General features: G+C 38.3%; 1 protein-coding gene across 1 annotated transcript in view; it reads left to right on the plus strand.

Annotated features, from left to right (window-relative positions):
- Positions 1–16,843, plus strand: part of LAMA1 (laminin subunit alpha 1) — a 103,692-nt gene that overhangs the window by 13,632 nt on the left and 73,217 nt on the right. Inside the window, exons 2-4 of the mRNA XM_033077008.1 lie at positions 6,964–7,134; positions 7,470–7,582; positions 14,215–14,457. Of these exons, the coding sequence (XP_032932899.1) occupies positions 6,964–7,134; positions 7,470–7,582; positions 14,215–14,457 (527 nt within the window). The remainder of the gene's footprint in view (positions 1–6,963; positions 7,135–7,469; positions 7,583–14,214; positions 14,458–16,843) is intronic.

The raw sequence follows: 16,843 nt of genomic DNA on the forward strand, positions 1-16,843 counted from the left end.
TGCTCCAGTTGGATTGCTTAAGTGTGATTTGCAAAAGCTTGACTGGATCAGAGCTGTAAAATAATCAGTAGACTGGTCTGAAAGCAAGTGGTTGAGTGCTCAGCAAATGGCTGCCAAGTAATCTGTTTTACAGATAACCTGAGTTCATCCCACTTTTGATGTGGAGTATACTTCTTTTTCAGTAAGTGACCAGGCTCTGCAGTACAACAGAGCAGGATCTTTTACTTACCTTGGTGTGCAATGCAAATAGAACAGCAGTATCTGGAAAAAAATACGGAACTTATTCTCATGTGCATTAATAAAACTGTCAAGAATTTAAGAAGTTATTCTACTCCAGCTGGTGCTGATGAGGTCTGAGGATCTGCACTGTAGGAAAAATGTAAACTGCCAAGTACTCAGAAGGATAAGAAGTTTAGAAAATGGACTGTAGAAAGATTGAGAGGCTTGTTTGCATAGTCTGGAAAAGGGTGTGTGATAACAGCTCAGGTAAACAAAAGTTGTAATCAAGATCATGACTGATCATGAATGCAGCAAAGAGGACTGAAAATTTGTAACTTTTAAAGTGATAAGTGCCAGACTAGGCTTGTCAAGGATGTTGAGGAATATCCCTCATTGGAAGCTCTTGAGAACAGACGAACTTAGTATGTTCTTACCTTAAAAGTTGATTAAATTAAATAAGTGTAATCTTCACTAGCCAGTATTTCTGTGATTGACACATTAGTCAACTCTGCTCCACAGTATAAGAAATAAAGAATGGGTTTTAAGAAAAGATAGTGTTCTGTCATGGTAGAGGTTTCTTTTCTGAAATAGTTTTATCTAAATATTGCAAATTAAAGTTTGCAGATGTTCTGCTAAAAAACCCCAAACAGACTCTGTAGTTAAATCCTGTAAGCTCGATGTTTTGCTGGCAGAAATTCTCTCTGTAGAGCTACAGAAAAAGAGGTGATCAGTTTTAAAAATAATTTCTAACTAGTGGCTTGCTACCTAAGCTTATTGTGTAAGTTGTGGTAAAGCTTTCAGCTTTTCAAGTAGGTTAAAGCTGCAGCTAACACATTTTTAGGCAATGTCTCCACAAAGTGGATTATAAGGCAGGTTGAGTGTTATACCCCACATTTCTTGCTGACTATAAGAACAGAGAATTAGTGCCTTAATTCCCATAGTTTGAAGTTAGCAATTGCAGCCCATTTATTTTAGGAAAAACAGCCTAAATATTTGATGTGATTATGGGGTAGGATTCTGATGAAAGTGTACAGGGAAGGTTAAACTAGGGATGCTTGTTGGTAAAATATAATGAGAGTAAATCTATTGAGCAGCTAGGAATTTGAACCCCAACCTGATTGTTCCAGGGCTTTTATTTAATAAACTCATTTAATCCAGAACTTGAGTAAGACAGAACAACTAAATCAAATCTGTGCTATTGAAAACTGTCTGAGAATGCTATAAAGAATGTAACCTCAACTTCTGTGTGTAATGCTATTACGTATTTTATACATTCTAATATTGTGACATTTTATTACATTTTGTCCATAGTCTAGTCTGTTCTCCTGAAGTGTATCAAACTATTCTGAACTGTCACTGTGTACTCTGTAGATGTTTTCAGTACAGGGAGAATCCAATGGTTGTGGGCAAACTTCAGTATTGTGGGTCTGTTGTGAGATGGTGATTGCCTTAACATTTTTGAAAACGCTAACTTGCAAATGAGATTAGACCCCTTCAAGTATTTCTGTGTTCTGAAAAATGACACAATAAAAGCTCATTGTTACTGAACACATCAGCTCTTTATGGTGTTTAAGTCAGATCTGCTTTGTTCACTTGCAAATTACTGCTTTATTACACTCAGCACAAAAAAAGCCAAAATACTTAGAGAGAAATTAGACTGTTGGCATCACTGAATGTCTCAATGTTGCTCAATGAAGTCTGATTTAGACTCTTCATTGTATACACTAATGAACAGTCCAGAAGACTTTCTGGACTCAGTTCTTCGCTTGGTTCATATAGTCTTTTTGTGTTCATTTCCCATCAGTTTGTCTTCTTTGAACAAAACCCCCAACAAACACCTCCCTAATTTAGTTAGCTTTCTAGAAATATCAGACAGATCAATGAATCTGGATTCAGAAAGAAGCTGTCGCATATGTGGCATTTCTGTAAGAGTTTTGCCATCTTTACTGTGTTGATCTGGATACCAAAATGTATTATCTTTATTGTGCTCGTTGAACACATTTGGTGGTGTAGTGAAACCCATGTAAAGTAGAACTCTCATGAGCATCCTTCTGTTTGTACAGCTGTTTGTAAAAGAAATTATTTTAATCAGCTATGTCTCTGCAAGGAAGATTGTTATTCTGGGGACTGTCTCCCTTCATATACCATCTATAAAAAGCAGTTTTACACTATCTGTCATACTGTGGGGATTCATACAGTTAAACACAGTCAAAAACATAGATCATGTATGCATTTTTCCAAAATGCACAAATCCTCTTCTACCCAAAACAGAACAGTGATTAAATACTATTAATTTTCTGATTGAAAGAATCATTAATCAGAAAATGAAATTGGGGTTTCGTTCAAATGTAGCTGTGCAAAAATGCAGACATATGTAACAAAGCTTACAAACCCACATATAATTAACTTGAGTTCCCAGGAAAGATATTTACATCAGCAACAAGGAGCTTGTGAGGACTTTTGTATAACCTGGTTTAAAGTAGAATAATTCCCAAAGAAATGTAGGTGGTGTGCTTGACCATTAACTTCCCAATAGAGAGACAGCTGTCCTGGCTAGAGATGCCTTTTATTTAGGCAATCCATGATAACCTGCATGCATTATCAGTACTTTGAATCTGCTCCTAAAAGCTGCATGCTCCACCTGTCACTGTTAATTTGAATAATCAGAGTCAGTAGGTATATTGAAGCACATAAAACAGAAATTTCCTCATCTGTCTTAAAACTCTTTGCCTGTCTTCTTTTTCCCTGGCATACTGCATGCTGACCAACTATTCATCATTTAAAAATGTTACAATTTGGCTTCATTATAAACAAGCCTTTTTCCTGAGTTTTGCTGAAACACTAATGCTTATGTCCTTCACCATAAGGTTTGCCTGCTGAGCTGTACATACAACAAATCCATCTAACCTCTGAATTACTTCTTGTCATTTCCTGAAGGATTAAACAGTGTAGAGTGTGGATGTGACAAATTCTGCCCTATCCACATTGCAGATCACCTTACTAGGGATGTAATTCCCTCCACTTCCTCTGAGCTTGGGGTGTTTTGTCTCTCTAGGAAAGCTCTGAATGATATAACTCTGACAGTACCCACTCAGATTTTTAGTTCTCCCTTACTGAGTTTGTCATGCATCCGGCTAAAACCAAGTCTTTATAAATGAGAGCAATTTGCTTGAACAACTAATGAAAACATTGTGCTTAGCTTTTGTGCTGAGCTGTAGTGAACCAATTGTTATTCTTTCTCAAGGTCAAATTAAGATCTAGACACTTCATTTTCTGGCATTGGAGTGTGTGTGAATCTCTGGTTTGAGGCAAATGAGCATCTGAGTAGCTGTAAAACAATGAAAGAGTTCACCTTAGCATGAAAAGTGCAGGCCAGCTGTTAGAAGTAAATGAGTTTAGTTTAAAAATCCTTCCAGCTTTTCTCAGGAGCACCACAGTTGCTTGCAAAATGCTGAGTAGTAATTCCCATGATTTTGCATGGAGCACTTGCCTTCTTTTCTAGTGGGAATAATATAATGAATCCAACTCAATCTATCATTTGTGCTATACTTTGGATAGAAAACTGTGAAAGTTAAATGGATGAAGGATCTAGAGGGTAAGTCCTATGAGGAGCAGCTGAGAGGGCTGGGGTTATTTAGCCTGGAGGAAAGAAGGCTCAGGAGAGGCTTTATCACTCCCTGTAGCTCCCTGAAAAGGAGGATGTGGACAGGTGGGAGTCAGCCTATTTTTCCAGGCAACAAGTAATAGGCTGAAAGGACATAGCCTTAAACTGTGCCTGGGGAGATTCAGATTTCACCTCAGGAGGAATTTCTTCTTGGGAATAGTTGTTAAACATTGGAAATTGACTGCTCAGGGAAGTGGTGGAGTCACAGTTCCTGGAGGTATTCAAGGAATGACTGTATGTGGCACTTGGTCTAGCTGACAATGTGGTAATCAATTAGAGGTTGGGCTTGATGATCTCAGAGGTCCTTTCCTAGGGATTAAGTGATGCTGTGATGTCGTTAAAAATGGAAATACCATTTGCTAAAATTTAGGTTTAATGAAGTGTGGTATTTTCTGATGGAGTTTGGTGTCAGTTACGGCCACTTGCATCTAACACCAGGATATGACGACAGTCCCCTGTTTATCTGTAAATGGCTCGTTTAAGTGACTGGTTCTGTGGTTGCTCATCTTTATCAAACCTACTGCTTCCTACAAGACATAACAATATTTTGCTAGATATTTGTTTTCTGTCTTTAATTTTTTCGGGGGGGGAGGTAGGTGGAGAAGTAAGAGAGAAGAGAGGTTCGCAGAGCAGCATCCAAGAACTTTTTAACTCATAACTGAGTACCTGGCTCTCCTTAGTAAAAGAATAAAGAGGAACAATGTTCTTTGAAGATACAACATATTTATTTGAAATTTACCTTTTTTCAATTTCATTTGTTGCAGATGCTTATTGTTTCTTTATAAATAATCTCCTACACTATTCTTGATCTTCCCTGAAATCAGTGGCTGCACCTCTGCAGTTCACCTTAAAATTTAATTGTGAGATTTGGAAAAAAGAGATTCATAAGAGAGCAGAGTCAACCAGGATTTGGAGAAATGCAGTACCTTGCAGGACAAAGATAGCAATCTCTTACTTTTTATTTGGATCCTGGGGCAAAACTCCAGTGCAACTCGCTTGGATAGAAGTGCCTTTTTTTTTTTATCTCTGTGGGACCCAGAAAACTCATTATGAGATTGAGATAGTGTTGCTATTCCTTTGGCATAAGTCTGTTGAGTGAAGGCTGTTGGGGGCAAATTACTGTAGCAAATGGAAAGGAATGACAGGGCTACTGTGTAGTGTGAGTGAAAGTAATGGGTGACCCAGAGAAGAAATGGATAGCTCTTGAAGATGGGCTGGTAGACCCCTGCATGAACAATAATTAACACCGAATAAGAAAAATCTTATATCATTGGAGAGCAGTGTTAAAAAAGATACCCTCTTCTGCCCCTGAGCTTTCTTGTTGAGTAGGAAAACAGAGGGGAGCATTTCTTCTTTGGCTCCAGCTTTACATCTGGAGACGCACAAGGCGAGAGAAGCCTGTGCAGAAAACATCTTACTGGCAGAAGAGCCTCACTAGAGTAGTCATTAGGATGTCTTCAGCATCCTCATCTGCATCAGATTTAGGTGTAATGAGAACAAGGCATCTGACCTAGTCTGGATTTAACATAAATGAAGTCAGGATTTTTAAGAAATAAAGAACTCCATCTCCCTCCTATTGAATTTCAAGTCATAGCACAATTGGAAACACAATGTTTGTTATTCATATGGTGGTGGTTAGGATTTAGCCAAATTTTCAATAGCTGAAGGCAACTCTTAAATAACACTGCAACTTTTCTCCAGGCTTTCTGGGGTAATATAATTACCAGGCAAAGGCACTCTAAAGGAATATTGAATGTAGCCTTTTTAAATCACAGAATTGTTAGGGTTGGAAGGGATTTCTGAAGAACATTTGGTCCAATGACACTGCCAAGGCAGGGTCACCCTGGGCAAATTATATAGGAACTTGTTCAGGTGGGTTTTGAATGTCTCCAGAGGAAAACTCCATAAGCCCCCTGGGCAGCCTGTTCCAGCCCTCTGCCACCCTCTGTGTGAAGAAGTTCTTCCTCATGTTGGGGTGAAACTTCTGTTTTACTTTATGGCCATCACTCCTTGTCCTGTTGTTGAAGTGTGCTTAAAAGAGCCTGGAACGATCCTCTTGGCACACACCTTTGAGATATTTATATGTATAAACAGCTTAGGAATGCAAAACTTTTGGTGTATATTGTGGATAACAAAGTAAAAGAATTCATACAGTTTTACTAGTGGAGTAGGCATATACTTTCACAAATGCGGCTTGATTTTTTAATTTTTTTCAGATGAAGAAAAATGTGATTTTAATACCTTTCTGTCGCAACACTAGCAATTCTTGTGGTGTTTTTAATGTGCCATACCAAGGCTCTAGCTTTGATTCTAGCCCACTGGGTTTAATCTCTAAAGACAGGACTCCTCGTTGCAAAAATGCTTCTTTTTCAGAGTTACTTCTGAGTGAAAATGGAGTATCTCACTTACACCATAACTATGCAAGAAATAAAAGCTTTTTAGCTCATGAGGGCCAGCTGGAAGATGATTAAGAAATTGTGCTTGACTTCTATCACATACAGTATTCTAGAAATTTTATCAGTAGCCTTCAAACCAAAGTAAAACTTTACTTCTTTTAGAAAAAGCAAAGGATTGCTGGTCTGCTAGCTGTAATCTTGAAACGTAGACTGTTGTTACATTATTCCAATGCAGAAGAGCAAAACTATTTGAAAGTACAGTGAAGTGTTTGTGTAAAGATTAATAAGTGGCAAGCAAAATATCCCTTAGACTTTACAGAGACTGCAGAAGAAGCCTGTAGCAAAGGTCTAAAGTTCAGTCCTTAAATCTTTCAAGTCTGGAGTGTCCTGTTCAGGCCAGTGCTGTTGCTGATGCAAAGAGCTTGTGTTAAACGCGTTTTCCGCACCAGCTGAGTGTGTGCTCTACAATCCCTCTTTGATTCTGGCAGTGGGCCAGTTGTCCCCCAGGTTTTGATCAATTCAATATGCAAGGGAAGGTTTACTAACTGGAAGAATTGGTTTGCAAACTCCTGTGTTGCTCAGCATAAAACATCCAAATGTGGAGTGAAATAACAGGGATACTGCTGTCAGGGTGCCAACTCTGCATGCCTTACCATGTGAGTGATAAACATAATTTCTTTCAAGGCCTGTTTCCTGCCATTTTGAACCTGGCCAGCAATGCTCACATCTCCACCAATGCCACCTGCGGGGAGAAGGGACCAGAGATGTTCTGCAAACTGGTGGAGCACGTCCCCGGACGTCCTCTGCGCAACGCCCAGTGCCGCGTCTGTGACCGTCACAGTGCCAATCCCAAAGGCAAGCTTCACGTGTTTGTTTCATGAGTTTGTGTCTTTTTTTAACCCTTCCCCTTGAATACAGAGTGTATTGGAGTCAAATGTGTTCTAGTTTTAGTCTCTCTGCTATGTGAGTGCAATTACCTTGGAGCAAAAGGCTGATGAAGTGTGAGCACCATGTATCACCACTGAGCACTGCAAGATCCAGTGGCAGCCTTTTTGTCTGAGGGCAGATTTCAGCTTTTACTTCTTTATGACAGGAAGAGACTGTGCTTTGTGTGAAACAAATGTGCTGGGTCAGAAAAATGCAGTGAGATTAATTTTCAAGAGATGTTCAATTATTTTGCTTTGAAACAGAGCAGCACCCAATTTCCAGTGCAATCGATGGTACCAATAACTGGTGGCAGAGTCCCAGCATCCAGAATGGAAGGCAATACCACTGGGTCACCATCACCTTGGATTTAAGGCAGGTGAGTAACATTCATGTGAGTGTCCTTAAATGCATGTAGGATACAAGTCAATACAAATTGATTACAGCTTTTCTGTGTTTAGATAAAACAAGAAAAGTTTTTAGTAAAAACTCTCATGCATGTTCTTTCTGTCTTGGTGACCAATTCCATCTGTACCAATTCCTTTGTCTCAGTGACTTTCTTCTGCCTCACCCTTCTGTCTTTTCCTCAAACTTCTGTCATTTCCCCAGGAGTCCTATGATAGTGTTTTTCTCTACCTTTTACTTCTTAAAGAGTTACTTGAAATCTGTGTTTTCAATGACTTATTTTTAGACAGCAGTGTTTTCAGGGTATTGGCCAAAGCACACATTTTATATGTGAGGATGCATCTGACTGATTCTGATCATCATCTTGTTGGAAGGAGCACTGGAAAAGAATGTTCTAAACTATATCTTCTAGGAACTTTTGCTGTTCGGTGTTCTGCGGAGTTAGGGTTTAAATTTCTAAAACAGTGATTTGTGACCCTGGGGAGTCTGGAACTGTCTGGGCAAAAGTTGTTTCCTCTGTTTTGGCCACTCTGTATGGCCAAACTTGGAGAGATTTATCATTCTTAGACAAGAACATTCTAAACTATACAGGGCATTTGCTAATTTATAAGTTTGTCCTTTAAATTTACAAGAATCAGAAATCTCCTACCCTGCTTCAAGAAAAGACAAAATAATTAGTGAAGAAATATGTTTTCCTTGGCTTCTTCTTGTTGTTCTGCTTTGAACAGATTTATGTACTGGCCTACCTAAGTTGTTTTAAAATCAAAGCTCAATAGTTCCTTATTCATATGGGAACACCTCCAAACTCTGGAAGAACCCGCTTTATTACTTACTAAGAAATGCATACTTGAGGTGAAGAATTGGTAAGAAACTTTTGTAGGATCTCTAGACCCTGCTTAAAAGTAATTTTAAAGATTAAAACAGAAGGTTTTAACTTTGATATTTTCAAATAAAACATAGTTTAAGCAAGTGCTTAGTTTGCTCTTTAATTAGAAAGCGGAACTGTTAGGAAAATAATCACAGGGTGTCTTTTGTCAGTGACAGAAGGTTTGGATTGGATTTTCATGTTGTTTGAAGAGTTAGATTTTTGTTTGGTTTGTAAATGGACAAACAGGAAGGAAAAATGAAGGTGGAGGGGATGCCTTAGTTTTTATCCCCCTAGAACAATTTCACTTTGGAAACAGACCAGCTGAGCTGCCCTCTGAATCATTTATTCTTCAGTCTTAGTGCTGTTGATGTTTCAACAAATACGTATCTTTCCTCTCCTGACCCATGCTCAGTTTCACTAATTCGATTTGAAAAGTTTCCCCCAAGGGGCCTTTCTTCTGTGTTTTCCCTAGAGAGTTTGAGAGAGAGAAGGCATCTAGGGCTATGCAAACTGAATGTAAATTACTGCTCTGTGAGAAAGGATTTGGTTAATAGAGATTGCTTGAAGTCAGTGAGTTATTAGAGCTGACTTGGTGTGCTTACTTTAAACGAGTCAGCACAAGTAAAGAAAACACAAAAGAAAAGTATGTGAAGGACCTTAGTGATTTTAGTAATTGTTTACTTCGTACATTTGTTTCAGAATTACTGAAAATAGGACCAGTAAAAATAATCTTCAAAGTCAGTACCTGTGCTTAGTATAACTTCATAATTCGTACTTTGTTTTTACATTTCAAGCTTTGTGCACTAAATCTGTCAAGTACCATATTAAAGTAAACAAGTCCTTTAACTTTACTTGCCAGAGTATATACTCACACCTTTTTCTGATGTTAAAAATAACCATTATTTGTGGGCTTTTTCTTTTTGCAATTGTCAGAAGTTCTAGGATTAAAAGGAATTGACTGTGTCTTTGGATTATTACCAATGTATAGTTTAGAGATATAGTCCAAGCAGTTGGGTTGGCAAATGCTGAAACATACCTTTGTCTGGCAAATACGGGGAAGATTTCTGTAGCTGGGAAACATTTTATAAGGATAGTGAGTACTTATGTCATGATTTTCTAGCCCATATACATCATGGCAACTAGGGAAATTTATTCTAGTGTGCCTTTCAGTCTTTCCAGGATCTACATGTATGATACTCTTTCCCCCTTTCCATTAAATGTATGGCAATGATCCAGAACTGGGGAAAGAGTAGTGTAGCAATGAGGTGTAGCGTTGATGTACAAGACACTAAGATTTGATTTATGACCTTGTGTTTCTTACACTGCTAGTTATACAGAAACAAAATACACAGCAGTGGTTTTCTATAAAAACAGCATTTTCTGCCTGAGTTTGACTCCTCTGGGCAGTTGCACTGTGAAATTACAATTCTAATAAATCCTGGCTATGATACATTTTAGTGGTGTGATTGAGCCAGCTGTAAGATATTACTCTGTGACACCATTAAACAAAAGACTACTTACCTCAGTTTTATTGCCACACTTCTAAAGGTATTTAAATGTACTCTGTATCCTTGGTGTAGCAGGAAGGCAGATGTTTGTATGTCAAAAAGTTCTTGAATTGCAAAGCCAAGAGTAGCTCTTCTTAGAAGACCCATAGTAATAAGTTGAGTTGAGAAAACAACTCCACTTCAGATTAAGTCATAGCTCATGAATATTCTATGAGTGCTGAATTACCACTCGGAGACTGATGTAAGAGTAATTTGTAGTTTCTGCTATTACAAGGTAAAAAAGAATGTAAATATTGTAATATAATTTTCCCGGAGCTTTCATCTTGAAATCAACTGGCAAGACCAGGTTTCTGTAAAGATACATGGTTTGCCGATGTCAAAACACGCTGTTCTCTTGACTTTACAGGACTAATGCTAATTTGTTGTATGTGGCAAGCTTCCTTAGAAGTCTTTTGTGGCTTTGTAAAACTGATGATGTAAGATTCAGGGTGCTCATCTGTACATTCTTACAATAAAATTCTTGACTAAAATGAATTTATCTCTATTCCAAATTAATGCTTGCACATAATGTATCAAAATCTTAAAGAAAAGATAATTAATGAGACTAGGAGTTCTGCTGGATTTAGTGTATTTAGCACTTTTAACATCACAGAATCATCAGAGCAAAATGTTGCAAAAAATTGCTAGGCTTCACAGTGTCTGAGAGCATGCTTAAAAAGAGCATCTCTTAAAAAGATATCTCTGTAAACAATATAAGCTGATATACATCCCTTCATCTAGTCTTCTATTCTTTGAGAATATTCAAGAATGATGCACTTGGTGTTGCTGGATCTGCATTCAGGGAAACAAGGTTTTTAGAAAGTCTAATTAAAGCAGAAATTTCTCATTTTATTGGCACTGCAGCTACAAAAAGATTTTTTAGTACAAGTTTATTTGGCTGATTTTAACACTCAGGATTGAAATGCCTGTAAAATGACACTTTTAGTCTATGGCTTAGGAATTGCTAACTTGCTTTGACTTGCCCTTTTTACCCTTGTAGTTCAATAAGGAAATTATTTCTGAGAAAGTTATGGAGTCAAATTGAAGTATACAGATCATTAGCTCTTGTTCAGGTTTATCATGTGGCTGGTTGGTGGGCACTGAATGAATGTGGAAAGTTGTAAGAAACTGCCTTTGGTGATGTGCACATTTGAAGAACTTATAAAAGTCAGATTCTGTAAAGAAGTGCACAAAGGAAGATCAGTTTGCATTACATGGACTTCTTGACTTATTATGGGTTGCAGAGGCAGTGGGACAGGAGGTGTGCAAGCCCCCTACCTACAGACATTCCTTAAAACATCTTCATCTATGAACACTGCGGACCCCTTAGTCCCTTCCTCCAACTTCATTCCCTTGCTTGGAAACATAATCCCTGAGAATAAAGCTCCTCCTGGTAGGTTGTCTTGTGACTTCTTGAGTCTGAGAACATTTTACAAAATCCTTTATTTATTTATTTAACCTGTATTATTTCTGTGACTGACAAGTTTTCCTGAAGATGTTGATATTCGTTGTTATGTGAATTTACCTGTGGAGTAAAATGGGATAGCTGTGAGCTATGTGTGTAAATAGAAGAGTTGAGAGGAGATTTAATTTGTTGACTTGTGCATTGAATTTGTGCACAGTTGCTGTGAAAATGTTAATATTTAACTGGCGTTTCCCTCCCTTCCCCCCTCACCAAGGAACCTGATATTTAAAATAAGTTTAACTTGCATACTCTTGTGAATTTCCTTTTACTGCAGCAATTAGTTTGTAATGGAGGATAGCTCATTGTTACTAGTTGGAACTGGATTTAAAACTAGCCACATCAGCTGCAGACTATAATGGGTCTTGAAAAATCTCAAAGTAATCAAAAGTAGATCATTTGTTGTTCAGCCAACTGTGTAATAAGTAGGGAAGCAGTTTAGTTGATCACAGCAAGCAGAGAGAACAAAAATAAATAAAGGACATATGAGAGTTTTTGAGGGAGATTTTTTACCAGGGTATATGAAAGGTTTGGGTTCCAGTCTTGCATCTTTTATGTGTTTGAGAAAGATTACTGACTTCAAAGGAACTTGGAAGTGCATAGTTGTTTCTAAGCCCAGTCAATAAAACTTCTCTAGTTTTAATAGTTCTGTGAAGTTCTCATCTGTGATGGAGAAAATACCCATACAAGCCACTCCTGTCACATTCATGTGTCTTCTGGTTTTGGGTACTGAAATGATGATATGCCAGATTCTGCTTGGCCGTAACTGAGTGCAAAACTCAATAGCACTAACTGAACAATGAAATCCAGGTTGTGTGTAGGGAATATAGTTGTTTAGCTTGAAATCTGCCCAAAGTATGTACTTTGTTAGTTTAAAACCACATATTTTGACTTTTCTTTTTTAGTTGGAGATTGCTGGCATGATGTAGGTTTTATTTAAAAGGTGCTCTTCTCTTCATGGAAGCTGGATTATAATTCTTGATATTCATTTAACTTTGATCAAATTTTAAGATTATGTGAAACAACAGAGGACTCACAGACCCGAGAGAAATTTTATTTCTAAGACTGTCTAAAGAGCTGGCCTTTCCTTTTGCCTGCATCTGCTTGCAATGCTGAAAGGTCACAGTAAAATCCTCATTTTCTGTAAATTTTCATGTTTATTGGAGCAACTAGGAATGTTCTGTTTGTATCTGACTGATGTTTAGCAGGATAAAACTGGTGTGCCTGTAAAGAAAGTCAAACCAAGTGAATACTGTTGTTTAAGTTATGTCTGATTTAATAAAAAAGTAAGCTGGTTTTACTTTTTTAAAGATATATGTAATAAATAATTTGAAGATAAGTATCACAATTTTTTTCCTTCTAATGTGTAGAAGGTCTCCTAATCAAAGCTTTATTCACTTAAATATTTTGTTTCAAAAGTAGTTTCCTGAGTTGCATGCACAATGCAGTTTCTATTTATTTTTGTGAATTTATTTCCCCATTCAGCAAAATCAAAACCTACTTTCATGTGGCAAGTATTGTTCTTGCTCTGACTTTAATCTCTTTTGCAAAAAAAAAAAAAATCCTAAAAATTTAAATTTATAGTGTATGAAAGAAGTGATTGCAGCCAGATTGGAGCTCAACACAGTATTAATACTACACATGCAGACAGGAATTATGATGATAATAGCAGCAGACCAGGCAGTATGCTTAAGTGGAAATACATTTCCCTGAGATGACTGAATAATGTAGAGATTTTCTTTCATCTAAATGTGTCTTGTTACTCCAGTGTATATGAAACATGAAACTCTTACATAGAAGTCTTATGAATTTGCAAATGCAGCCTTTTTGAGTGATTGAGGTGATGTAGCAGGTACTGGGAACATGGTGATTTTGCAGTAAGTGCCCTTCAGTGTTCATGTCTGATGCTGTAGCGAGCTGGGGGCTGGTGCAGATTATCTGACTGCCATGACGAGGTGATTTGAAAGGTGATATGAACTTAATTAGTGCCCTGCCTACTCACAGAAGTGCTGAACAGTCCTGTTGTACGCATGGGAGGATTTCACTTTGGGTTGTCAGAAAAATGGTCAAGATAGCTGCATAGCACATATACATCTTAGTGCTCCTTAAGAATATTAGCTATTTTATCATACTTCTTTTTGTCACATTCAGCTTATTTGTCTATATGCATTTTTAGCATTGTCTGTAATTAGTCTTCTGCTGAAATAACTTCAACACAGGATGAAATTTTAAGGCAAAGAGGTTTTTAATATAGGGTGTAAAGAGTTTATCAGAAATGCTATTACAGAGAAGATTACATTCCGTGCTAAATTGTAAACCAAAGAGCTTTTTGGGCTACATCTATAAAAATCCCCACAAAAACAAACAACCAAACACCAAAAATCAAACAAGAAAACCCAAACCAACCCCAGTTTTTTGAAGCCCTCAGTGGTTCAGAAGAGCTAAACATTTCCCACAGATTATTATACCCAACTAAGCCTGAAATGCACAGTATAGATATGGATTTCAGCTCTTACATCAGCACAGACTGATGCCCTGGACACAATTAGACTACCTCTTGTCTAACTGTTGTGCAAAAAATTTATCTAGAGTTCCTGTATCAATTTTTACCCTCTCCACAGGCAACCCATATACTACTTTTAAAATTTAAATTTGCTACCCTATTGGCTTCTGGTGGTGTTTTACAGTACAATGAAGTGTTAAAATGTTCTTCTTGCATTTTTTTTCAGGTCTTTCAAGTTGCATATGTCATCATCAAAGCTGCTAATGCTCCACGACCTGGAAACTGGATTTTGGAACGCTCCATAGATGGCACAGAGTTCAGACCATGGCAGTACTATGCAATTAGTGACACCGAATGTTTAACTCGTTACAATATTACACCAAGAATTGGGCCGCCAACTTACAAGAGAGATGATGAAGTGATCTGCACCTCCTACTATTCCAGACTAGTTCCTCTGGAACACGGAGAGGTAGCTTTGTTTTTGTAGTAGCAGTTTGTGATTAAGCACATGGGGTGGTAGCAATTTAAAAACATTTGAATTGCAGAGCTCATCACCCTCAGCACTACCAGATCATCTGTTATTCTTCTTTAATAACATTATCTTTACATCATGTACTAGTACAGCAAACTTCTAAATGTTGAGATTAAATGTGTCTTTGGCTCTATGTGCTCCCATTACTAAACTCTCTGTTCTCTCTTTCCATATAATTTGATGGTAGCAATTAGCTGTGAATTATTAGTTCCTTTATCCTGAAAGACTATAACAGAGGGTCTGTGTTCTGCCAGTTTTTTCATTTAGTAGAGAAAACTCCTGTTAGGAACACCTGGTTGTGTGAGATAAAGCTGCTAACACTGTTGAAGTGTTCAGCACAGCTGGAACTCCTAAACAAGCCTTGGCATTGTTTCAAGGATGTAGCATAATTAAAAGGGCTATGAGTTGTGCAGTCTTGCTGTTGATTGTTCTTTCTTTTCTTTCTTTTAACAAACTCTATTCACGGTACTTGTGTAATTTATTACGAAGAGGCAACCACATAATGAAATGATACATTAAAACCAGTGGTTACTCCATCATGAATGCTATAATGTATGACCATGATAAAAAGTGTGGCGTTATCCTGTGGAGAATGGTACTAACTCCTAGCTCCATAGAAATCAATATGTTTTTATTTCTTGGTTAAAAAAAGATTGGACTGTATGTAGCCATTCATGTAAACTTAAAACTAACAGCGAGAAAAAAAACAGTGAAATTCAGTAATGTAAAGTCACATTTACTTTAATAAAATGTTTGTTGCAGTGTTGTGAGCATATGATCAGCATATAATCAACACAGAACCAACAGATCAGATGGAACAAAGAAGCCTAAACCTGTCTGTCCACACAATTAACCCTTACAGAAAACCCTTAGGTTGACTGTATAGGAACAAGTGCTGCTTGTAATGTACGTTTTGTAGGTCATATAACTCCAGCTCCAGGGATGCCAAAAATTCAATTTAGTGACATTTTTTCTCATTCTTTTTTCCTGATGGTACACATAATTTGGCTACACTGTCTAAAACACTTTTTTTTCCTGAGCACAGTGATGGAAAAACATAATGCAAAAAATGGTGGAATTAAATTTCTGTTTACTGTGGAGAATCGTAGAATCTTTTTAGGTTGGAAAAGACTTTCAAGGTCACTGAGTTTTACTATTATTTTTGCTAATAAGGACTAAGGTCATTGAGTCCTACTATATGAGTTCAGCACTGCCAACTTCACCCCTAAACTATGTTCTGACAGTGACATGCGTACATGTCACTCCAGGGATGGTAACTCCATCACTTCGCTGGGCAGCCTTCTCCAATGCTTGACAATCCTTTCTATACAAAAAACTTTCCTAATTTCCCATATGGGACTCCCTTGGCACAATTTGAGGCTATTCCCTCTTGTTCTATCACTTGATTCCTGAGAGAAGAGGCTGGCCCCCATCTGGCTACAGCCTCCTGTCAGGTTAGGGAGTGATAAGGTCATCCCTGAGCCTCCTTTTCTCCAGGCTAAACACCCCCAGCTCCCTCAGCCATTCCTCACAGGGTTTGTGTTCCAAGCCCCTCACCAGATCTGCTCCCCTTCTCTGGGCACACTCCAGCCTCTCAATGTCCTTCCTGAATTGAGGGGCCTGGAAGTGAACACAGGATTTGGGGTGCAGTCTCACCAGTGCCAAGTACGGGGGGACTGCCACTGCCCTGGTCCTGCTGGCCGCAGTGTCTCTGACACAGGCCAGGATGCCACTGGCCTTCTTGGCCACCTGGGCTCAGGTTCATCTGCTGTCAACCAGCATCCCCAAGGGTCTTTTCTGCTGGGGAGCTTTCCAGCCACTCTGCCCCCAGCCTGCAGCACCACCTGGGGCTGTTGTGACCCAAGGGCAGGACTTGACCTTGTTGAACTTCATCCAGTTGGCCTTAGCCCAGCTATCCAGCCAGTCCAGATCCCTCTGGGGAGCCTTCCTGCCCTCCAGCAGATAAACACACATGCATAAAAGCTGTCATTCACAAAGCACAGGCTGCTCCTTTGTTGCTGGACTGTCTGTCAGACAGGAATATTGCCTACACAGAATATCTCACAACCTGCATTAGTGAATCTTGGAATTTAGGGATTTTAATTCGTTCTGGCCAATCGGTTGAGCTTAAGAATGGCCCTGCAAACCAGTTGATCTCTGTAAGTGCCTACCTTCTATCCAACATTTGCTAGCATCCCAGTTCTCTGCCATCATCTTGGAGCATCTTGATGTGAAAGAACTGTTTGGGTAAAAATACTGCATATCTAAATATGGATTTCATTAACAATGTTTGTTTTATTGGTTTTTTTTTTTGCCAAATCTG

The sequence above is a fragment of the Catharus ustulatus genome, chromosome 1, assembly GCF_009819885.2.
Source record: "Catharus ustulatus isolate bCatUst1 chromosome 1, bCatUst1.pri.v2, whole genome shotgun sequence".
Taxonomy (NCBI): domain Eukaryota; kingdom Metazoa; phylum Chordata; class Aves; order Passeriformes; family Turdidae; genus Catharus; species Catharus ustulatus.